The 23,561-nt window shown below is 36.8% G+C and overlaps 2 protein-coding genes across 4 annotated transcripts; one reads left to right on the top strand and one right to left on the bottom strand.

Annotated features, from left to right (window-relative positions):
- Positions 1-63: 63 nt before the first annotated feature.
- mob4 (MOB family member 4, phocein) lies at positions 64-10,263 on the bottom strand. Of its 3 annotated transcripts, XM_056242143.1 has the most exons (9): positions 10,111-10,263; positions 8,545-8,703; positions 5,953-6,015; positions 3,849-3,949; positions 3,403-3,445; positions 3,130-3,216; positions 2,719-2,798; positions 1,878-1,989; positions 64-1,424 (listed from the first exon to the last, which is right to left on the bottom strand). In XM_056242143.1, exons 1-9 carry the CDS (start codon positions 10,111-10,113, stop codon positions 1,293-1,295), a joined length of 780 nt encoding a protein of 259 aa, XP_056098118.1. In that variant the 5' UTR covers positions 10,114-10,263; the 3' UTR covers positions 64-1,292. The 3 variants fall into 3 exon arrangements, with proteins under 3 accessions (XP_056098118.1, XP_056098116.1, XP_056098117.1); XM_056242141.1 differs by lacking the exons at positions 8,545-8,703; positions 10,111-10,263 and adding an exon at positions 6,738-6,860; XM_056242142.1 differs by lacking the exons at positions 64-1,424; positions 1,878-1,989; positions 2,719-2,798; ... (2 more) ...; positions 3,849-3,949; positions 5,953-6,015 and adding exons at positions 8,038-8,229; positions 8,358-8,447.
- Positions 10,264-10,832: 569 nt separating this feature from the next.
- On the top strand, positions 10,833-22,671 carry hspd1 (heat shock 60 protein 1). Its single transcript, XM_056242144.1, has 11 exons — positions 10,833-10,975; positions 12,757-12,932; positions 13,277-13,612; positions 14,033-14,128; positions 14,224-14,317; positions 14,400-14,568; positions 17,994-18,093; positions 18,249-18,494; positions 18,578-18,752; positions 18,852-19,030; positions 22,121-22,671. The coding sequence occupies exons 2-11, from the start codon at positions 12,759-12,761 to the stop codon at positions 22,277-22,279; spliced, it is 1,728 nt and encodes a 575-aa protein (XP_056098119.1). The 5' UTR covers positions 10,833-10,975; positions 12,757-12,758; the 3' UTR covers positions 22,280-22,671.
- Positions 22,672-23,561: the final 890 nt, after the last annotated feature.

Consider the following 23,561-nt stretch of genomic DNA (forward strand, 5'->3'; position numbering starts at 1 on the left):
AACGGTTCTGTGTGACGCACTCAGAAACTGAGTGTCCAAACCGCCCCTCTGTTGGACGAGGACGTTTATTTGGTGTGCATATTTGGGACATGCTTAGATTTGTTTTGCAGGAATTTTCCAGGCCTTGGAGTCAAAACATCAGGAATGCTCAATACAGCTTGGGACACCAGTGTTTAAGGGAAATGCATATGCACTGTAAACGTACAACGCTGGAGGCAGGACCCCATGAGCTAGTCTGCACTAAACCCAGAACTTGATGCTGTAGTTTGGTTTATCTGATCTCTGCCATGAACTCAAGTGGTGGTAGTTGAATTTGTATGTTAATCTTCTAGGAATTTCTGCTATCCAAAAGGGAAAGGTGATGCACTCAGATTTGCATGTTAAGAGGCAAAATTTCAGTTTTACTCTGACTGTAGTTCTCTTCAGGCTGATGATCAAATTAGATTTATCAGGCTGGATTTTTTTTTTTTTTTTTAAAGCGGCAATGGTGCTGCTTGTGCCACCTTATTCACTTGTACGTTGTATAATTTTAACTGAGTTAAGCTTTGTACTTTTTGCATCTTATATTGCCTTGACAATGTTTATCCCTCTTTGAGGAATGGCAGAATAGAATAAGCACGTTTTAGCTGGCAAAATAGACTATCAAGCTGCTGTAATTGTTTGATGCCTGGAGAACCTAGTAAGATGTTTCTTCACTCCAGAAGCTGAGCTCAGATATTTAACATTATATTCTAATATGCCAGAACTGATCAGTATTATTTACCAACTGTAGTATTTGAATGATTCAGACCATTTTTTTTAAATATTTTATTAAATAGGTATTTACCTCATTTTAAAGTGGCTGTTTGTGTTGTTACTTAACACGACAAAAAGCTAACGCATAAGCGTAAACTAGGTACAAGTCTTTTATTAACAATTGACATAATGAAAATACCATACATTTTAGTTCATTTTTTTTTAAAAAAAAGGACAAAGTGGGCCAGGTAAGAACCCTCCACCCATGTAATAACTTAACAACAAGGGAAAAGACAGGGTGAATATCACCAGACTTGTTATAGTCGAGAGAGGGGAAAAAAAGAAAGGAAATTCTTATTGGTTAAGCAGGATTTACAATGGAGATGGAGTGAGATATGTACAAGGAGCTGCTGATGATGTTACATTTTGACTGTTACAGCTGAATGAAGAGATTTGGATCAAACAAAACATTAGTGAGTGGAAAAGTAACAAAATGACTAAAGTTGTATGCCTCTGCCTGTCTGGATGCTAGAGGCTGAAAATGCAAAAGATACAGATCAGGCGTCACTCTCCCCAGCAGTGGCACTCTGGACTTCCTCTTCCAGAATGGGCACAATGAGGTTATCCTTAGACATTAGGTTGTACTTCATCACGAAACGAGTGAAGCGGTGACACAAGAAAGTCTCATTCTGTGGGAGAGAGTTGATACAATGTCAATCGGATGCCAATCTGAAACACCTTTTTAGGAAACTGCCTCCTACTGACCATAGCAGGAATTGTTGCTAGCATGAACAGAATTTGCTTTGTCATGAGCACTGTCATTATCATGCTTAGAGGCCATTACTTTAAATTAAAGTGAATGCTAAGACAGAAATCTCCTAAGTGACCAACTGGAAACATTCTTAATGAGCAGCAATTCCTGTTGTGGTGCAAAAACTTACAATTGCTCTGTTGAGCATAAAAACACAGCACACAAATATTGGGTTGCATGATTGAAGTATGTTTTCCTATTTTTCAAGAGGTTCAGTAGTGTGAAATGATGCAGAAATAGGCAGTGCAGTAGGTTTTGGAGCAGAGCTGATATTCTGTTTTATAAAATCTATGTGCTTATGAATAATAATAAAAAAAAGATTCTTGCTTACCTCATACTTGTCAAAAATCTGGCGGTGGTGAAAGTAAGCATGGGAGAAGATCCTATAGATGCGACGGCAAACCGAGCCCAGTTTGGCCACAGATGATTCCTTAATGCTGACGCTATATGGAAAGCAGTGAGAGGATCAGTGGCTACACAAACAAAACATCAATGGCTTGATTACAGCTAGAAAATCCTAGAAATTAACATAGTAATGCATGGATGCTCAAATCTGCTCATAGAGGACTTCCTACCTAGGTAGTTTAGATCCAGCCCTCACCTGAAACTAGTCAATTTAATTTGTATATAGCGCTTTTCACAATTCACATCGTTTCAGAGACGCAGAATTTACAGAAATTCATGAAGGTAATGTTCATAATACCAATGATTAATTGTCCACATTTTGCAGTTTAGAGCTGGGCGGTAGGATAATTTGCATATGATGATGATATAAAGAGATGAGATTTGCAATTCAGTATAAATCGTGTTATGTGAGTGTACTGCATGTATGCAGATACAGCTGGATATATTTTTAGTAATTGGAGCAAGCTGTTAATTCATTATGCATTGAAAGGTTTGAGCTCTGTAAATTTGTTTAATAATAGAAATTTGGTATTTCTATTACTATTTAGTGATGAGCATCACTGCCATGATTAAATGATGCATATAAATGACAGGTTTGAAGATATATCGCCCACCCCTAAGCAGAAAATAAATCAAGGTTTTGGGGTTGAATAAAAACTAATCCAGTGTGTTTGAGCAGTGCTGGAACTAAACCCTGCAGGAAGACAGATCTCTAGGAGGAACAGTGAAGACCCCTGCTTTAATAGATTAGATGTTCAATAACTCACCGGCTGGGAAAATACTTGTTGCTGTTGAGAAGACACGCCGCTCCATCGAGGGTGTGCCTTGTGTAGTCAATGGCAGGGCACTGTGAGCCACAGTAAACAAACAAATCAACATAAGACACAATCATCTATATTTTAGCTTCTCCAGCTCAAGTCGGTTCAGAAATTCATTAGGGCTAATCAATAATGAAAAAATAACCAACAACAAATGTACATTGATTAATCACATTCTGCTCACAAAAAAAATTAAATAAATAAAATATGGTATTTTAATCCGATTAATTGAATACCTAATCAACTGATTATTGTTAGTTGCAGCCCTAAAATTCATACATGTACATTTTAAGATGTTTTTTAAGATCATGGGAAACATAAATTCAGTCTTTCCAAACTGTTGACACAAAGGACACTCACCTCTTTGGGAGTCTTATGGGCAGCACACAGAAAGATCCACTGCTCAGTGGCCGTCATCTGGGTACATGTGTCCGGATGGCACTCATTCTATGGCGCAAAGTATTTAAGTATTTTAATATTAAAATATATAATATTAAGACAACTGTAAAGGCTGTCAACTAAAACAATCTGGTATGACAAGGAGACATACGTTAATTTTTAAATGAATAGTGCAGTACAGACTACTTGAGTTGTTTGTGAGATAACAGTAATAGTTGTAAGAAAGATAATTACCTGCAGTTTAACTGCCAAGCCATTGAGCTCCAAGCAGAACTGTCTATATATAAAAAGCACATGATATTTACATTTACACTATTCCCAGGGACACTGCAGCAAGCAACAAGTGTATGATAACATTTTGTGGACCCACTTTATATTAAATGTCTTTAACTATTATGTACTAACATCTAAATTACTCATTTGATACAGTGCACTTATTGTGTACATACATGTTTTTATGTTGTACAACATGTACTTTTATGTTGTAAAAAAAAATACCTGTATGTAATTACAGCTGTTTTCCTTTCCACATCAATAGCAGCATACTTGTGTTGCAATACAACATAAACAATAATTTTTGACGTACATAGTAGATAAAGACAATTAATATAAAGTAGGACCCATTTAGTCATCAAAAACAAATGGAAGTTTTAGAGATTAATCAAAGACTAATAATATACCTGAGATGTTCATATTTCCACACACCCTCATCTTGTCCCTCTGGGGGCTCCATAATCTTCTCTATGTTGGAACAATCTGAGCGGATGTTCTGCTGAATATACTGAAAAGGAAAAAAAAATACTGTGAATTACATTTTAAGGTCAGCAAGAAATGGAAGTTGCATGTCTTTTCTTCCCTATTGTGATGTACAGTCATGGTCATTGATGGCACCCCTGGTAAATATGATCAAAACTGGCTGTAAAAAATAAATCCGCATTGTTTATCCTTTTGATCTTTCATTAAAAAAATTGGCAAAATTCTAACCTTTCATTGAAGTAAAAGAATTGAAAGTGGGGGGGAAATCACATTATGAAATAAATTTTTTTCTCCAAAACACGTTGGCCACAATTATTGGCACCCTTTTATTAAATACTTTTTGCAATCTCCTTTTGCCAAGATAACAGCTCTAAGTCTTCTCCTATAATGCCTGATGAGTTTGGAGAACACCTGACAAGAGATCAGAGACCATTCCTCCATACAGAATCTCTCCAGATCCTTCAGATTCACAGATCCATGTTGGTGCTTCTTCTCTTCGGTTCAGCCCACTCATCAGGTCAGGGAACTGGGACGGTCATGGCAGAAGCTTCATTTTGTGCTCCGTAACTAATTTTTGTGTTGATTTTGATGTTTGTTTTGGATCGCTGTCCTGATGGAAGATCCAACCACGGCCCATTATAAGATTTCTAGCAGAAGGCGTCAGGTTTTGATTTTTTATCTGTTGATATATGATAGAATCCACAATGCCATGTATCTGAACAAGAAGTCCAGGACCTCCAGCAGAAAAATATGGCCACAACATTAAAGATCCAACAGTTTATTAAATTGTACACATGGGGTGCTTTTTATCCCTGTGTGCACCAAACCCATCTAGCGTGTTTGCTGCCAAAAAGCTCTATTTTTAGTTTCAACTGACCACAGAAGCCTGTCCCGTTTGAAGATCCAGCCGTGTCTGACAACTGAATTTGCTGGAGTTTGTTTTTGGATGAGCGAGGAGGATTTTTCTTGAAACCCTCCCAAACAACATGTGGTGATGTAGGGGTTGTTTGATTTTTATTTTATAGGCTTTGTGACCCCAAGACTCAACTAATCTCTGCAATTCTCCATCTGTGATCTTTGAAGAGTCTTTGGCCACTCAAACTTTCCACCTCACCGTCCATTAAGAAGACAATATAGACACACGTCCTCTTCCTGGCAGATTCCTAACATCTTTAGTTAATTGAAACTTCTTAATTATTGCCCTTATGATCAAAATGGGGATTTTCAATTCTTTAGCTATTTTCTTACAGCCACTTTCTATTTTGTGATGGTCAACAATCTTTTGATGCACATCAGATTCAGAACTATATTCTTTGGTTTTACTCATTGTGATGGATGATTAAGGGAATTTGGCATTTGTGTTTCCTTATATTTAAACTCATGTGAAACAAGAAGTCATGGCTGGACAATTTCATGTTCCTAGTCACCCTGGTGTGCTAAAAAAAAAGGTAAATATTAATGGGAATATCCTTCAGAGATATTTTACTCGTAAAAATATTCTAGGGGTGCCTATAATTGTGGCCAACGTGTTTTGGAGAAAATTTTTTTATTTCATAATGTGATTTCCCCCCCACTTTCAATTCTTTTACTTCAATGAAAGGTTAGAATTTTGCCAATTTTTTTAATGAAAGATCAAAAGGATAAACAATGCAGATTTATTTTTTAGAGCTAGTTTTGGTCATATTTACCAAGGGTGCCATCAATTCTGACCATGACTGTATATGAGTAAACAGCTTCTTGAACAAGAAGAAATGTAGGGCGGAACTTGATTTTGTCCGTTGGGAATTGATTGTATTGTTGTGGTATGTTATTGCTGCAATCTCATGTGAGTGACAGGTTGTCCCGCCCTCACACCAGTTCCTCGTGTAAAATTACTGTACTGCTTAAAAAGACTTATAGAACAAGAATATAGTACACACATAGTGACAACTTTTACAGTGTTTTTTTTAGAGCTTGACAGCCTGGGTTGAAATCAGCACCTCTCAATAATATTATTTTGTGATCCACTCAAGTAAGAAAAGCTCTCACCTGTTGCACTGCCAGGGTGCTGTCCATCTCTTCAAAAGACTCATCAGACCAGTTATAGAAGTCCTAAGGATTAAAACAAAACACCCGTTTTAAAAACACGTTAATAGGGCTGGCACTAGAATAATCAACACAACTGTATTAATTGCTGTTGACAGAACATCTTTGATAGATATACACTTCAAGGGACTTTTAGACAATTTACTACAATTCTTACGTTTTAACCATAATCTTTATATCTATACTAAATCCGTGGTAAAATGTCCCACTGGTTTTGTCAATTGCATGAAGTATTAGTGACTCAATGCAGCATTGCAGAGCAGCTGGACGCTTCATGACTCGGCTATATAATGTTATATTAACTTAATTGTGTTTTATATACAATAATTTAATGTATAAACATTACCAGTTGTGTGCATCCGGGTACTTTCAAATGGCTGCTGCTAAGTTAGCTGACTGCTGTTAGCCAAATAACTAACGTTAGATCATGAAAACCTGCTATTTCTGAAACATTCTAACTCCTATTTCACAGCATATTCGCCTACTTACAAAAGAGAAAATAAAATCCTATTATGACCAGATGAATTTAACAGAATATTCAGGTAAAACCCTTCAATTGAGAATCATTGGTCTTCACGGTTAACTGATAGCTTAGCTCTTTAGCATATCTGCGGCTTCCGCTCCCACGAAAACAAATCATTTTTATTTTATTATTACATTGCAATATACCTTGCGAACTCATTTGAGCTTGAAAAACGATTTAAATTGTTATTCGTTGTTCATTTTACCTTCGCCTTGGTGCCTGGTCTATTCCTCCTCAGAACAGCTGTGCCCTCCGCCATGACCATCTCGACAGATTTAGAGTTTGATTGACAGCGCGCTCCCCCAATGGACGAGTAGAGCTACTACAGGAAGAGCTCAGATTCAGTGACCCCAACAAATATTGGACAAAATGCATGTTATTGCATTGCATCTCCAAAAAGTTGTAATTATTTTAAAACATTTCTAGTATTCTAATCCTTTCCGATGAGAAGACCATTATGCACTGATACTCTCGGGGTTTAACTGACCTGGGGCCAGTTGTACTAACACAGCCATCATGTCTTAAGAGTTAGTCGTCTGACCAACTAGAAGTTAACCAATGGACATTTCATTCTCAAATTTGACCAATGAATTAAAAATGATGTTGAAAAATGTCTTGAAAAAATTAATGACTAAATTGTAATAAGCGGTTTATGAAACTGGCCCCAGTGGGGAAACTCTAGAGTCTAGGTGGCATCTCATATGACTTTTACTCCTTCCATCTAGCAAGTCCACAAAGACCTGACTAATAGAGTAGCCTACTGTACGCATTATTATCCCTTATGTTCTCACTTTAAATGACTCAAAGCCCTTCTTATGAAATGAAAAGCATTGTGTCCATTCATATTTATTTTGCTGAATGTTTTGATGGTTTTCCTTAATTATAGCCTATGTAAACGTAACTTACTAGGGTACACTACTTTTTTACACAACAATACTATCTTTTTTAGATCTATTCATCAACACTATATTTGTACTTAGCTACTGATTATTGTATATTATGTCAAATAAGAAAAAGCCATTCTTCAGATTTCAATCATTTTTAATGAACAAAAATGTAATGTCAGTTGAAAAAACACATTTTATATAATGAATTATAGTGATTAAAGTCTAGGAGTCTGATTACTTTCAGAAGGCACTGTACAATAATTATGTTAGTTATACCTTCTGATCACATCCTGCAGCACATATTCATAATTGAAAGGAAATTATTAGGCAGATAAAAGATATTCAGTAAAACAAATTAATTTCCAAACCCTAGCATTAGCAATTCACTAGTTACTTTATCATCATAGTCCAAACTCCATCTGACTTCATTATAAACTTGTACAAAGTTAAGAATTAAAGAACATAATTAACATTTGACCAAACTCAAAAATGGACTGTTCATGAATATGGACTATGAAGTCATTGGAATTCATATTTTGTTTCCTAATACACACAATTTAGACATTCCTTTCACATAATCAATTCCAAACTGTTCTGTTACATGAAGAAGCAAAGACGAAACATCAAGATCACTTTATTTGAACAAAACATGATCATACTTATTTACAATCAAATGACATAGAAAAAAAGAAAACAAACATTGAACAGCCATTCTTTCTACAAACTCCAGAATGACGCAGATGGTTGAACAAGCAGACTTCATTCTACATATTTGCCAAGAATATCTCCATCCCGGAAAAGGAAGTAGTCCTACAAAAGAAAAGAAAATGGCAATTGTAAAATCAAGTTACTTTTATGCAAATTATAATTTAGTTAATAAGAAATACATAACGAGAAAATTAAAAACAAATCAATCTAATCATGGCAAATGTTCTAACCTTTTCCTCAAGTACAATTTTAGTTCCTCCGTACTCAGGCAGCAAAACTTTATCCCCAACATTGACACAGACAGGTGTTACTTTCCCATCCTGAAAGACAGACATTTAAACTCTGAAGTACAACCTATAGATCTCACACAGATGTTTCAATCAGATCATAAAACATGATTAACTTTGATTAGGTTACCTTGTTGGTGAATCCTGGACCCACTGCTACCACTGTAGCCTGTTGCACTTTGGCTTGAGACTTTTCTGGAATCATGATGCCTCCTCTTGAAACGGTCTCTGCAGCAAGCCGTTCCACCAACACACGGTCGAACATGGGAAGGAATTTCCGGAAAGCCTGCTGTGGGGCAAAGAAATGCTTAGTGCAGTGTAGAAATAGTCAATCCATGTTTTGCAACACTGTAAAAGCAGCGTTCCAAAAAAAAAAAAAACACCAGGGGGCGTTACAGACCAGCTAAGCGAAAATCAATTGTTTTAAAGTCTTTTCCTTTCCTTCTCCTATGAGTTCTTCTTTTCGGTTATAATAAAATCTTCGATTGACCTTCTTTAAAAGACCAATTTTAGGCTACTAAATTAGACGCATACTTCAAGCAGACAACTTGGAGAAAAAATATTTACCATCACCCTGTACACAGTTTCAAAGACACAAGCTGCTGCTAGTCTGAGAACAGATGTGTGTGTTTGACCTTGAGAGAAGGTCGTGTATGGAGGAGGGTAGATGAAATTTAGGAGATGTTGAGGGTTCATGTAGGGGAGGAGAAAAATTTGGAGGTTTTGTAAATGTTTACCATACTGGTGAAGGACGAAAGGACAGGCAACAAGATAACCCCCCCAAGGCTGAACAGTTAGGAATGTAGAAGATTCATTCTAGAATGAATCAGCTGTGCATTTTACCTTACCTTATAACACATTTGTGATGAATTACAATGTAATTCATAATTCAAGTTACAAGTGAAGTTTCCTATCGTCTGGTTGGTAGCCAATGAAGTATGCGCATACTTTACTACGCTATGGCAGTTTATCACAAGGGTTAATAGACACAGATAACAGTCAGTCCTACTTAAGAGAATACTTCATCTAACTTATATGCCTCAAAATAACTAAAGACAAAAGCACAACAGTTACTGTACATGACAAATCACACGTGTTCACTCCATTCAAAATGACCCGGAAGTTCATATCTTGCTGAAATGCTATTGGTTGAAATGATCTTGGAGCTTAGCTGAACGTGAAAACCCGATTCACGTTATCTAGTTATGATAATGGCAATATGTTCAGTTTTCACAAGCAAGATGTGACAGATTCCTGCAAACAAATATACTTTATACGCGTGAACAGATATTCTCATACTATAAAGACTGTCATATGAAATTTTAAGCAGTAAAATAATTATACCACCTTTTATACAATACTATACTAAGAGGTTAAACTTGTCTAAAAAAACAGCCATAATTTAGCATTTCATGAAACAAACCGGTTTACCTGCGTAAATCACTAATCATGATGACAGAAAATCACGCATTTTAAACATTTCTCCCATAGTTTACATGTACTAAGTAACATACTTAGCATCACATCATTGTCTCATATAAAGTCAGAGCATGACTACATTACTAACCGTGACCTTGCAGTTGCAATTGATGGGAAGATTATAAAACATTGCGCGATCTCATTCACAAAGATCAAATCATTATTGAAACAACTCATTCAGATGATGCAGCTAGATGAATTATTTTACGCTTCTTACCATTTTCGTTGATCTTTATGAAATGAGCGTGCGGCAGAGCAGGATAAGACAGTCACACTGGATCACTTCACTGTTCACTCCTGCGATCCACGTGAAGAAGAAATGTCTGGAAGGCCACTGCGCATGCGCCAAAAGACAATCCTTACCGACCCCGTCCTGCAATCTAGAATATTCCTCGATCGCCTAAACGTTGCACAAAGACTTTTCAATATATATTTATTTTTTTGTGTAATTTCTATTCTAAAAAGACGACAAGTGGATTACAAATAACCAAAGAAATAGTAAAAACCAAAATAAAGGTTGTGAATGGTAAAAGTGGCAATATAATAAAATAAACAATAATTAACACTGATAATTATATAATACAAAATACAAATATATTATAAAACTAGTAACAAATCCATAGACATTTGTAAAACGCAATAAAATCGGTGGTTGCACAACCATGACCTCTGACGTCTTTTTTTCTCCAATGGAATCAGCGAAATTTCTCGAACTTGAAACCCAGGATCGAGCATAATAACAATTTAATGGCCAATTTTAGTATAATTTATTTATATTTTCCCTCAGTATCAATAAAATGTGTTCAGTGTCATTGAGGCAAAAAGCAAATGAAAGGACGTATGTATTTAAAGAGAATAATCGTGTATTGAATGAGAGTATTGTCAAAGCCCCTCTACGGACATTCTCTGGTATTGTGTTATTCAGATGTCAGGGCGGCGGGGACGTTACCCGGATGAAGAACACATGTGCTTTAAGTGTAACTGCAGCAAATCTAAAGCAAGCGGCTCCTCATCTTAGATCATTCAGTCTGCTGTACTGACGGTCACGAGCATCCCTTCATTCACCTCCAGACCACTCTGCAGTAAGTCATTTAGACAATTATCCACCTCTATAAAAGCGTATGAACATACTATATTGCATAATGATTTTTACAGGCCTGGTAATAAGTTATTGAGATCAAACAGGCAGATACGTAACACCATCATGTAACGTTAATGCTGGAACTGTCAGTTTGTTTCTTGGATTTGAAAATAACATCGTGCATGTTTATTGACTAGTTAGCTGTCATTTAGTCATATTTAAGTACATTTATACGTTATTGTAGATGCTGCTTATCAGAATTAGACTAACAAACGTGTTTCGTGTAACATATGCAGTGCTTAACCATTATAGTGCATTAGTGATATATCTGCTGCATTGACTAACGTTACTGTTTTATAAGCAAAATACGGTAAGTAAAGCGCAGTCTTACGTGAAATATAGTGATGATTATAGCTCGCATGCTAACTATAGCAAATTCTATGAAACTGAGGCCTAAGATTATTATATGTATGTAATAATTAATCGGTGTCAGGGTAAACATGTATAGTTTTAATAAAACAAAAGGAATACCCCGGGAAGTAACGTGAACTCATGGAGATGAAAGGGATCATTTCCGTCTCTGTCGTGACGCGGAGTGATTTTGACCTTGTGACGGACGCCCTGAACACACGTGGGGTAGACGAGGGACTCTGCATCTACACGTTTACGTGAACACACTTTTCAGTTTAGTTGACCTTTTAGCCCTGCGGTTTAAAACCTTTTGTCCTTTTTTTATTTTTAATTTTTTTTTTTTATCTGTTTTTTCCCCCCGAAATATTATCCATGAGAACCATGAAATTGTGATTATCTCCTCACATTTACTAGATCAATATTAAAACATTTTACGGAATGTTTTGATGTTAAGGAGGACATTAAGTATAAAGAGAGTAGGTTAACGAATGAATGAATCAGGCAGTGTAATCCATTCAAGGACCAGCGGGGGCAAAGTCTAATTTTTGGAATCTGGGGTGGTTATCATGTGACCTCGACAATAGACTAATTTTTGTATCTGGTTTAAAAAAAAAAAGTATTTTCTTAGAAATTAATGCCATGTATTAATGACTTTACTGCCGTACAGATATCACTAAAATTCCTATGACAAATTACATTAGTCTGTGACTAGGCTATGTAAATCAAAAAGAAACCTGAGTGGCTGCTGTCTGTGGCTATTTGCCAATCAGAAACGTCTGTCTACCACCCTCAACCAATACCGTGAATTTTGGGGCGGGGCTACCTGTTTGTTTAAATGAATGGTTCTTCTCAACCAGGGGGCCGAGGCAAACTTCCAAAGGTGACTAACAAAGACAAAACAACTAAAAATCCACATTTCATATTTTAATTTATTTTTTAGTTTTTGAAGAACCAGTATTTCCAGGGTGTTGTAAAACCTGGATACGCGAGGAAGCCTCATTCTGAAAGTGTGATTTCTAGACTTGGAAAAGTCATGTAAATGAACTAAATCTATTTTTATAAAGAATTGCCAAGATTTTGTGGGCATTTTTAAAGAATATTCATTTAGTTTAGTTATGCCAAGCTCTAAAATATTTTATCAAGTAGAAATTGTGAATAAAAATATTTTTAAAAATCATTATCCTTATCCAATAAATTACAAACAACCGGAAAAGGGGACAATGGGGGGCCTTTGAGCCAAAAAAGTTAATAATCACTACTCTTCTGAGAACAATTTTTTTTTTTTACTAATACTTTAATGGTGTAGAAAAAAATCACTTGCACCCTTTTTTTTTTATATCGAATGTTATGCTTCTGGTCTTTCTCTTTCAGAAATGCTACGTTTACCTAGTGTAATGAAACAGATGAGGCCAGTGTGCAGGGCGCTGGCCCCACACCTGACTCGTGCGTATGCCAAGGACGTCAAGTTTGGGGCAGATGCCCGGGCCCTTATGCTTCAGGGCGTTGACCTTTTGGCTGATGCTGTGGCTGTCACCATGGGACCAAAGGTATGCTTAGTTTGACAAGTTTCTAGAGGAACAGCAGACATGTTATTGCTCTTAAAGGAATAGTTCACCCAAAAATGAAATTTGTCATTAATTCCTCACCCTCATGTCGTTCCAAAGCCGCAAGACTTTCGTTCATCTTCAGAACACAAAGGAAAATCTTTTCTGACAGAGGGACAGAAAGCTCTCAGATTTCATCAAAAAGATCTTCATTTGTGTTCCAAAGATGAACGAAAGTCTTGTGGCTTTGGAACGACATGAGGCTTTTTTGGGTGAACTAACCCTTTAAAGCCAAGTTTGTAATCATTAATGAAAGAAACACAACTAGATTGTCCTCTTTCCCTCAGGGTCGCACTGTTATCATTGAGCAGAGCTGGGGAAGCCCCAAAGTCACCAAAGATGGTGTCACGGTTGCTAAAAGTATCGACCTGAAAGATAGGTATAAGAACATCGGGGCCAGGCTGGTACAGGACGTGGCCAACAACACTAATGAGGAGGCTGGTGACGGCACTACAACCGCCACAGTACTGGCACGTGCTATTGCCAAGGAGGGATTTGACACCATCAGCAAAGGCGCCAACCCTGTGGAGATCCGTAGAGGAGTCATGATGGCAGTGGAAGAAATCATCAATGAACTCAAGAAACTCTCCAAGCCAGTCACAACACCAGAGGAAATTGCTCAGGTAAAAAGTGGTCTTAAATTCGACATGAAATCGAAGTTGCGGTAGTCTTTTCTTCCCAATTGTAATGTATGTCCAAGTGGAAACTTCTCGAACAAGAGAAAAATTAGGGCGGGACTTCAGGGAATTGATTGGATTGTTGTGGTTTGCTATTGCTGTGATCTCATGTGAGTGACAAGTTGTCCTACCCTTGCGTCAGTGAACACATCAGAAAAGAGATGTAGTTGCACGAGGAAGGGGGAAGTTATTTTGATTAAAGCACGTGAATTTAAAAAAAATCATTTATAATAAATATGGCAATATATAATAAGAATGGTCAGTATAGATTTCATGGTGACCTTAACCTTAAATACTAAATGTGGTCAGAATTTTTTTTACCTTTTTGTTTTATTTTTTATTTTCGTCAATCTTTTTTTGATACAGGTGGCCACTATTTCTGCCAATGGAGACATTGAAGTTGGTAACATCATCTCCAATGCCATGAAGAAAGTTGGACGCAAGGGTGTTATTACAGTGAAGGTAGGCTGCTATAGTGAAAGTAGTATTTAGTACAGATGGGATGATGGTTTGGTCCTTAAAACATCTCAGACTCAAACTATTATTCTTGTTTAAAGGATGGTAAAACTTTACATGACGAGCTTGAGATCATTGAGGGCATGAAGTTTGATCGTGGCTACATTTCTCCCTACTTCATCAACACTGCTAAAGGTGCGTATTTGGTATCGGAAGGTCATGTGTATGTACCAGTATTAAGGCTGGAATGACAACAGCGTTCATTCTCTGCTTCCAGGCCAGAAGTGTGAGTTCCAGGATGCGTACGTGCTTCTGAGTGAGAAGAAGATCTCCAGCGTACAGAGCATCGTACCAGCTCTGGAAATTGCCAACCAGCATCGCAAGCCTCTGGTCATCGTGGCGGAAGATGTGGATGGAGAAGCACTCAGCACTCTGGTCCTCAACAGGTTTGTTTCTCAAACATAAATAACATCAAGTCCACAAGAAATGTGTGAAAGGGATAAATATGAAAGAGAACGAGGTAATTTTGATTGCAATACCACGTTAATTGTAATTAATACAATTGTAGTTAATTGTTTTTCATAAAAATACTATTGTTGTTTAATTATGGAATCTTCTTTAAACAGTTTTTTTTAGAATCTTTGACATTATTATAAATATAAAATTTATTGTTCCATTAATTTTTTAATGACTTTGGCTTCAAACAAAAGTCCATGACTGATTTTGATTGTCATCCCTAACAAAAGTTGTTGAATAAATAAAATGTATATATATAAAAAAGTTCTTAAATGTTTTCCAAATGGTTTTGAAATTATTACATGTATTAAAACCATTATTTTTAATAGATGACAGAATTATTAACAAAATACTATTACTAATTTTATAAAATATTTATTATACTTTTAATGACTTTGACTAATACTACTATACATTTCCATATATATAATTAAAAATGTAACCACTGTAGTAATAGTATTTTGGTCGAAAACTATTTTCTTTTTTTAAAGGTGCCCTAGAATGTGAAATTGAATTTATTTTGGCATAGTTAAGTAACAAGAGTTCAGTACATGGACATGGCATACAGTGAGTCTCAAACACCATTGTTTTCTCCTTCTTACTTAAATCTCGTTTTTGAAAAACACCCCTGAAAAATAGGCGAATCTCCACATAACACTGTGACGCAACAGTCGGGATCATTAATATGTACGACTCCAAGAATTTGCATATATGCCAGCCCATGTTCAATGCCAGGCGGAACTGCGCAGCCGAAGCATAGCAGTTGCTCAGTGTTTGGATGTACACAGGATCACAAAAGTATTTTTTAGTTCCTTCATCCGAGCCTCTGAAGAAACATGGGTTAATTTTATTTTCTCTGGAAATTTCCAAACATTTCACCGACGACTGTTTCCTCAACTTGGGCCAATACAGAGCTGGCCTCGGATCGAGCTACCAAGCAACACTTTCTGATGTGTAATTGTTCAAGTTCAGACAGGTATTCTCTCAAAATCGTTCAATACTGTTTATGCATCAGTAAGTCAAGCCAGTGACTAAAATATCAACTTCATTTAGTAGGATGAAAAAAAACTTATTTAAATTGTGAATAAATTATATACAGAAAGCGATCAAAGAACAATCTTTCCACAGCGCGAGTTTATCTGGACACTTGCCAAACTCGTTATGAATTCAATGACGCACGTTACACTGCACAACGAAGCTCTTACTGTATGTACATCATCGTGTTTGCATTGGTGAAAGCATTAGAGAGAGTGCAGAAACGGCGTTGCAGTGTTAAGATCTTCAGTTTTGCGATCAACAGACCAGAGTTTCCGCTAGAAAAAAATGGTGCCGGTCAAAGTGACCGGCAGAGGTTTCGTTTAACGGACATTTTGATGATATGCCGGTCAAATATCGCCTCTTAATTAGTCAAGTTGAGGAAAACTGGAGGCAGGCTATGTACCTTAAAAAATGACATAATCAGGCCGTATAGAATGCAACATGTTATTATTAGCCTAACTTTCAAATAGACGGAAAAAAACATGAAAGTCCGATTGGCGTCAATCAACACCAATTGTTTTTTACTATGGTTTCACACACATTCACTTTTTGAAACATTGAGGCACGGATGTACCTAATACAAATAAATAAAACATCTCCAGTTAACTAGCAGATCATTCATTTAGTTCGCTATTAAATAAGAGATCTAGCGCTAAAATCAGTTGTTTTTTAAATCAAGCTGAGCGCTCGTGTCCGCTGCTATCAGTTGCATGGACGACGCGCTGCACGAATTGCGCAATCTTCACTCGGACGCGCGTTTCAATCTATCGCCGTTGCGCACAGGCGAATAGAGCAGCACACAATATATACAAAACGAAATAAACTTTAAAGAAAGGCTTTCTACAAAACAAAACTTAATAAGTGGTCAAAATCTGACCCATTCCAAATGTTTTCCGATATATTGGTCATCTTATGATCCTATCTTACTCATCTCATGCGGTTCTCTTTTCATATAATCAACATAGATGAAATAAAAAAATAATAACATTATATTATTTATAAATATGAAACGTATGTTTAAGTTTTTTAACTTATAATAAGCGTCACACCGCTCCGCTTTGCTCACATGCTCTGGTGTGTAGCCATGTGTGCGTGCATGTGGTGGAGATGGGTGCGATTTTCGAATAATAATCAACCCAGCGATCTTCGAATATTATTTTTGCTTGAAAATTTCGTTTTGTATAAATTGTATCTTAATTTTAATCAATGTTTCATCAAATTTGCCTGGATCAGTAAATAAGAAGCAAATATAGTGGACAATATAATCAGGACGGAGTCGCCGGCGCGTGCACACTTCTCTCTAGAGGCGCGTTCACTAGCCTACTGCGAAGATGGCGAGTCTGCATCGTCAACTTTATCAATTTATCAATAATTCAAATGTTTCATGCATAGGCCTAATCATTACTTTCGCCGGTTTTGTGTCAAGCTTTATTTCAGGTGTTGCGTGATATCTCTGCGCCCAAGTATCAGTGCTTCCTTTAAGGCTAGCCTGCCTGGGCCTGGCCATATCTGAAACGTCTCACTCAATCGTTCGTTGTTTAGGTCTATATTACAGCCGTTTTAGGCGTGCGCTTTAATTGCAGCGCGATGTTGTTTAATATAACTTTCAAACGGTAGAGGCTGTTCCTTTATAACATAGCCATAAGTCGGTGTATTTTTGCTTGATACATTTTAGGCTTATTCTCAAATAAATTCATATTGTGTTAGGGGGGCGGGATTATTACGCAATTTTAATCGGACAATTTGACCGGAGAAATTTAATTTTGTCGGACATTTCATTTTTTTCCCGGCCAATGTCCGGTAATTACCGGACAACGGAAACCCTGCAACAGACTGTGATCTGCTTGCTCAATGCTCAGTCATCACGGCAACATTGTATGTGATGGGAATAGATCTAAATACTTTAAAAACATCTCACGATTCGTTAATCTCGATAGCTGTAATAGTAAAAACGTATAATAGCTGTAGTAAAATTATTCGAGAGAGTTTCACATGTAATACATAGCTATTTCATATGCAAGCATGTCAGCCAATCACAGCAGAGGCCGGTTACACACAGCAGACACACCCCTTCAATTCAAACAGAGCGTTCAAATCAGAGGCTAAAATCAGGCTAGGAAAAATGCCTTTTATTTCTAAATTATGACTATTTTTTTATCTAAAAAACATACTAACATTATAAGGGCAACCCAGGAAACATTATAAAATAATTAAAAACATTCTAGGGCACCTTTAAGGGTTGGTCAATTTGATGTTTACGAATAGCCTGTTATTTAAAGGTTCTGGGTTAAAAGTCAATGCTAAATCTCACCAACAGGTTGAAGGTTGGACTTCAGGTCGTGGCAGTCAAGGCTCCAGGATTCGGGGATAACCGGAAGAACCAGCTGCAGGATATGGCAGTTTCCACTGGAGGCACGGTATGTACTTGTCTTCCTCTGTATTCATGATTTTAAATGAACTCATTTAAAATGTCTTACTTATGTGATGCATCAACATATTGAATTGTGACGTGTAACATATCATGAGGTATTTGCCATTGCCCAGTCTTTTAACACCCCTGAACTTTTTTTAGGTGTTTGGTGATGAAGCTATGGGTCTGGCCATTGAGGATATCCAGTTACATGACTTTGGCAAGGTCGGCGAGGTCATCGTGACAAAGGATGACACGATGCTCCTCAAAGGCCGCGGTGATCCATCAGCCATTGAGAAGCGTGCGAATGAGATTGCTGAACAGCTGGACAGCACAAGCAGTGACTACGAGAAGGAGAAACTCAACGAGCGTCTGGCCAAGCTCTCTGATGGAGTGGCTGTGATTAAGGTATGAAAGCAGGAAGCATGTAGCTTAGTGTAATGCATTTATCTGCCATCATCCTGATTAAAAATCACTATTCTCTTTGTTAGGTTGGTGGAACAAGTGACGTCGAAGTAAATGAGAAGAAAGACCGTGTCACTGATGCGCTGAATGCCACTCGAGCTGCTGTGGAAGAGGGAATCGTTCCTGGAGGAGGATGCGCCCTGCTCCGCTGCATCCCAGCCCTGGAGAACATCAAGCCAGCCAATTCTGATCAGAAAATTGGTAAGGACGGGAGATCTCATCCTCAGTCCAGACCCTAAAAGAAATAACCCTGTGTTAACTTCTTAAAACTGACTTTTTTCTTTTTGCTTGTTCTTCCAGGTATTGACATTATTCGCAGAGCTCTTCGTATTCCCGCAATGACCATTGCCAAGAATGCAGGAGTTGAAGGCTCTCTGGTGGTGGAAAAGATCTTGCAGAGCTCTCCAGAGATTGGATATGATGCTATGCTTGGAGAATATGTCAATATGGTCGAAAGAGGCATTATCGACCCCACAAAGGTGTGTATGTGTGGTTCACAAACATAGATGTCACTGATTTAAACAGATAACTTATATCAAAGTGGCTTTTAAATGAAGTCCCCCTGTATTCAATAATTGTATTGCCTAAAACTCCTCTTTGATCGCCAAAATGACAAAAAAATTATTCATGCCTTAAAATAGTTTGAATGTAACTCTACACCCTTGCAGGGCTGCCAACTCTCACGCATTGGCCGTGAGACACACGCATTTGATTGGTTTCACACGCTCACACGCCACACTTCCGATTTCTCCAGGGTTCCCGCGGATCCTTAAAAATTTTTAAAATTTAAGACCATAAAAAGTCTTATAAAGTCTTATTTTTACTTATGAAAGGTCTTAAATTTTAGATGACACTTTGACTTAAACATATCTAAAAGCTTTCCAAATTAAAACTATCTAATTAGCGTACGTATTTTTATTTATTATTCTATCTTTGTCGATTTGCTAATTCACGTGACATTTCGCGTCACTCGCGAGTCGCGGGCAGCATAACTGTCTCCTGCACGCGAGAGGAGAGAAGAAGAAAGGTCGTAAATGTCAGTTCAGTTGTAAGTTCATTCTTTATGTGCGTATGGTGTGCGATGTGTATTGTCTATTATGATATTGTAATCATTGTTTTAACAATGTACGAGGCACTGCGAGCTGACATCGCATTTGTCTCGTGCTTTCACTGCGTGATGTGTGCAGTGTAACTGTTATGTCCCCAAATTAGTTTTTGTCTTATATTTATATCATATTATGTTCTTATATTAGAATATCACATCAGAAAGAGTGCCGTTTTCCCGTGCACAATTCCAAGTGTGATATTTATGTTATACAAAAGTTAAATTAACAATAAGTTAACATTGAGTTACTTTTTAGACACAATATTGTCAATATTGTTTGTTTTCCCTTTATTTCGCCGACTATAATTTCAAAATGAAACCGTAGCAGAGTCTCAATGCAACCGACAGCGATGATTTCTTGACTGAAATCCGCGTTTTGAACAAATCACTTGCTTCTTTCCCGAATGAATCAGCCGTTTGAACGAATCGGTTGAATGAATGACTCCCTCAACTCACTTACTCACAACAGTGATTTGCCGCTGCGGTTTCATATTTAAAGTACCCTTTAAATAAAATGTTAAAATTAGAAATCATTTCATATTTAAATATTGAATATTGATTTAAAAATAGGCTATATATCTCATAGCTTTATTTATGCAGTTGTAAATGGAGTGTAAATATATTAATGCCACTTCTGATGCCGCTTCTGTCACCTCTGCACTGCAAAGATGGATTTTGATTGAATGATTTAATTTGACTGGTAACAGTGGTACTGTATGATTATTATATAATTAAGTATTATTGTATAATTACTGTATAATTTAATTTGAATGATAGTATTTGACATTAAAGGTGATGCATAACTCTAAATAAGTTTAGAAAAAATGTCCATATATAGGTGAAAATGCCCCTGAAAAAATCAATTTAAGGTGGCAAATATTGCCCCTTAATTAAAATATTAATTTCTGTCACTGCTGTGAACTGACCACTGCATAGAATATGAAAAATATGAATATCTTCGTGAGTCAGCTGTCAACAACAGACCTAAACCAGCCATGGCACCAGCACAAAAACACAATCAGGAAAATATCATCTAATTATTATCAACAAAACGTTGAAAATATCAAGATATATTTTTGTCAATACTGCACAGCCCTAATGTACGGTATTAATTTTGATTTCTTAAGGTCTTAAAAAGGTCTTAAAAAGCCTTAAATTTGACTTTCAAAAGTGTGCAGGAACCCTGTTCTCACGCTGAAGTGTCAACCCGGTCGGTCAAATGCCTGAAAGATGAGTTTATCTATAGATCTACCTGTTGAGCCACTCGTGATCGACTAATTATACCGCAAAATAGTTAAAATCTCCCGTAATCTAGAGCGAGCGCGCACGCGAGACAGAGATTGTGCTTCAAACCGCGTAGCGTGCGCGCGCAACCTTGCGTGTGCAGAGACGCCCCCCGTTGGACAATGCCCTTAAGAAACACTTTAAACAACTTAGAACGTCAGTGGAGAAAGGCATATACTTCATCATATCATTGTAATATACATAATTCACCCACTGTATAGCTAAATGTACCTGATTTTTCATATCAACTGAAAAATATACCGGGATAACCTGGCTTCTCTTGAGACTCCCTTGCTTCGCAGCATAGTTAATGATATGCTAAAGCCTGCACACACACACTGATGTGATTGGTTACAAGGTAGTTTGTGACGTAAGAAACACCAGCGATTTCAATCCGTGTTTTTGAGACTGTCTTTAGTTTCACTGTAGTTTTAAGGAGAAAAAACTCTGCAATGGTGTTGACTTATGAATTTGCACATGGTTTGTCTTAAAGCATATTAAAAACACCACATAATCAAGTTTTTAATGTTGTTTATGTCTTTCACCTCAGGGGTCTAATATATCATTACCATATTGGCTGACATTATATACACTACCATTAAAACGTTTGGGGTCAATCAAAAAGAAAAGTGTGTTTTTGAAAGTGTGTTATGCTCACCCATGACCCATGCTGCATTTATTTGATCAAAATGTAGTAAAAACAGTATTATTGTGTATATTACAATTTAATATAAAGGTGTTCTATTTAAATGTGTTTTAAAATGTAATTTATTCCTGTGATGGAAAAGCTGCATTTTCAGCATCATTACTAGTCTTCAGTGTCACATGATCCTTCAGAAATCTTTCTAATGTGGTGATTTTTTTTTGTTTGTTTTTTTGTCCTTGCTCTGAATGTATTCATTAAAATAATAATAATCACTGACGCTACATTTTTATATATTTTATTGTGATGCCCATTGCCCAATACATTTTAATGTATTGCCTAAATTCATTTGTAGCATTTAAACTGATTAATTTAATTTAGACAAAATGGTATTGAATTTTTATATTTTCCATTTACCAGTTATTTGCTATAACATGAAAATTGGCTTATTAGTATCTGCCAGAATTGTAATATCTGTGCATCCCTAACAAAAACATAATGCTCTTTTATTAAAATTAAATTTGTCTCCCCCTGCAGGTTGTGAGGACGGCACTGCTAGACGCCGCAGGTGTTGCGTCTCTGCTGTCGACTGCTGAAGCCGTTGTCACCGAGCTACCGAAGGAGAAAGAAGACATGCCGGCTGGAGGAATGGGAGGAATGGGTGGAATGGGTGGCATGGGAGGTATGGGATTTTAAACCGATTTGCACTGACTTTAGTGGAAGGGTTGTGGGCAGGGGACATGATTTGCCCCTCCCCTTCTACTTGGAAAAACCTGCCGAAACTGAGTGCTAGTGGTCTGAACATGGAGCAAAAGAAATGGACGTTACAGTCTCCCATCCTTCCACCACTGTCCGATCTTATCTTTACTCATGGCTGAAGACATCACCCTACTTCTTTAATGACAAGTTCCTGATGATGTGACCAGGGATAATGAGTCTGTTCGCCTTTGTTCTGTAACATTGTGCTCACTAATGTCTAATGGGAAAGTGCATTTAACAAATTGCATATTGTCATGCTGTTGTATCATGTGATATATAGCTGGTTCTGAATCAGACCATCTGTAGGGGCGTTATGGTTAAAGTCTGCCTTCATGCGCAAGAAAGTAGTTGAAAGTTTGACCAGTTGTATCTTTAAAAAAAAAAAAAAAATCACTTCATCGAACAGTTCGTTGTTGTTTTTTTTTGTACATGGTTCATTTGTTTCATATAAAAATAAAACCCTCATTTGAGGATAACTCTGACAAAGCATGTACTTGTTTTGGCTTTCAGTTAGTTTTTCCCACTGAACGGAAATACTTGGATATCAGCTTGCAGAATTGTTTGCTAATGTTTCTTTTTTTCTGGTTTAATATCTAAAAATGATAGTTCACCCTAAAATGAAAACTGTCATTTTTTCTCCATGTTCCAAACCTGTTTTTTCTTCTGTGAAACAGTTAATACTTTGAATATCAATGGGCTCAAAAAAAAGTATATATATATACAATTAAAAAAAATTGTGTTATGACAGAATATTATTTGTGGGTGAACTAATCTTTTAAAATCTGAGCATTAAACATCTTTTGGTCAATACTAGAGTTTGTGAGGAAGGTTAAGTGGAGGGATGGGTGAACTTGTTGCACATCAGTTTAAAAACAGCCATATAAGCATATGCCCAACAATATACTGAATACAATTAGTGTGAATTCATTTTAAAGATCTAACTCTTCGGTAGTCTAGTGGTACAGAATCGTGTGTGAAAAACTGCTGTTCATTAAGAGAATGAACAGCAGCATTTTTGTTTGTTAGTGTTTTTTTTTTTTAAGCTATATTCTCTGAATGTGCAACAATCATCCAACAATGTTTTGTACAATATAGTCATTAATTCTGTATTTTTTATTTAATAAAATTCAGTGTTCACAAAGAAATAAATTGTCCCGTCAATGTCCTAGCTATTCAATGGCTTCCTTCTCTGGAAGATAATCCTTTTAAATTAGTGATG

The sequence above is a fragment of the Rhinichthys klamathensis genome, unplaced genomic scaffold, assembly GCF_029890125.1.
Source record: "Rhinichthys klamathensis goyatoka isolate OS25496 unplaced genomic scaffold, OSU_Roscu_1.1 h1tg000700l_1, whole genome shotgun sequence".
Classification (NCBI taxonomy): domain Eukaryota; kingdom Metazoa; phylum Chordata; class Actinopteri; order Cypriniformes; family Leuciscidae; genus Rhinichthys; species Rhinichthys klamathensis.

Excerpts from the sequence above, each read along its gene's own strand:
- hspd1 (XM_056242144.1), top strand. The coding sequence starts at position 12,759 with ATGCTACGTTTACCTAGTGTAATGAAACAGATGAGGCCAGTGTGCAGG. Across the intron at positions 14,129-14,223 it reads AGGGTGTTATTACAGTGAAG|GATGGTAAAACTTTACATGA; the intron begins GTAGGCTGCTAT and ends TCTTGTTTAAAG. Across the intron at positions 18,495-18,577 it reads ATGGAGTGGCTGTGATTAAG|GTTGGTGGAACAAGTGACGT; the intron begins GTATGAAAGCAG and ends TCTCTTTGTTAG.
- mob4 (XM_056242143.1), bottom strand. Across the intron at positions 3,217-3,402 it reads GCTTGGCAGTTAAACTGCAG|AATGAGTGCCATCCGGACAC; the intron begins GTAATTATCTTT and ends TTTGCGCCATAG. Across the intron at positions 1,990-2,718 it reads AACAAGTATTTTCCCAGCCG|CGTCAGCATTAAGGAATCAT; the intron begins GTGAGTTATTGA and ends CTTTCCATATAG.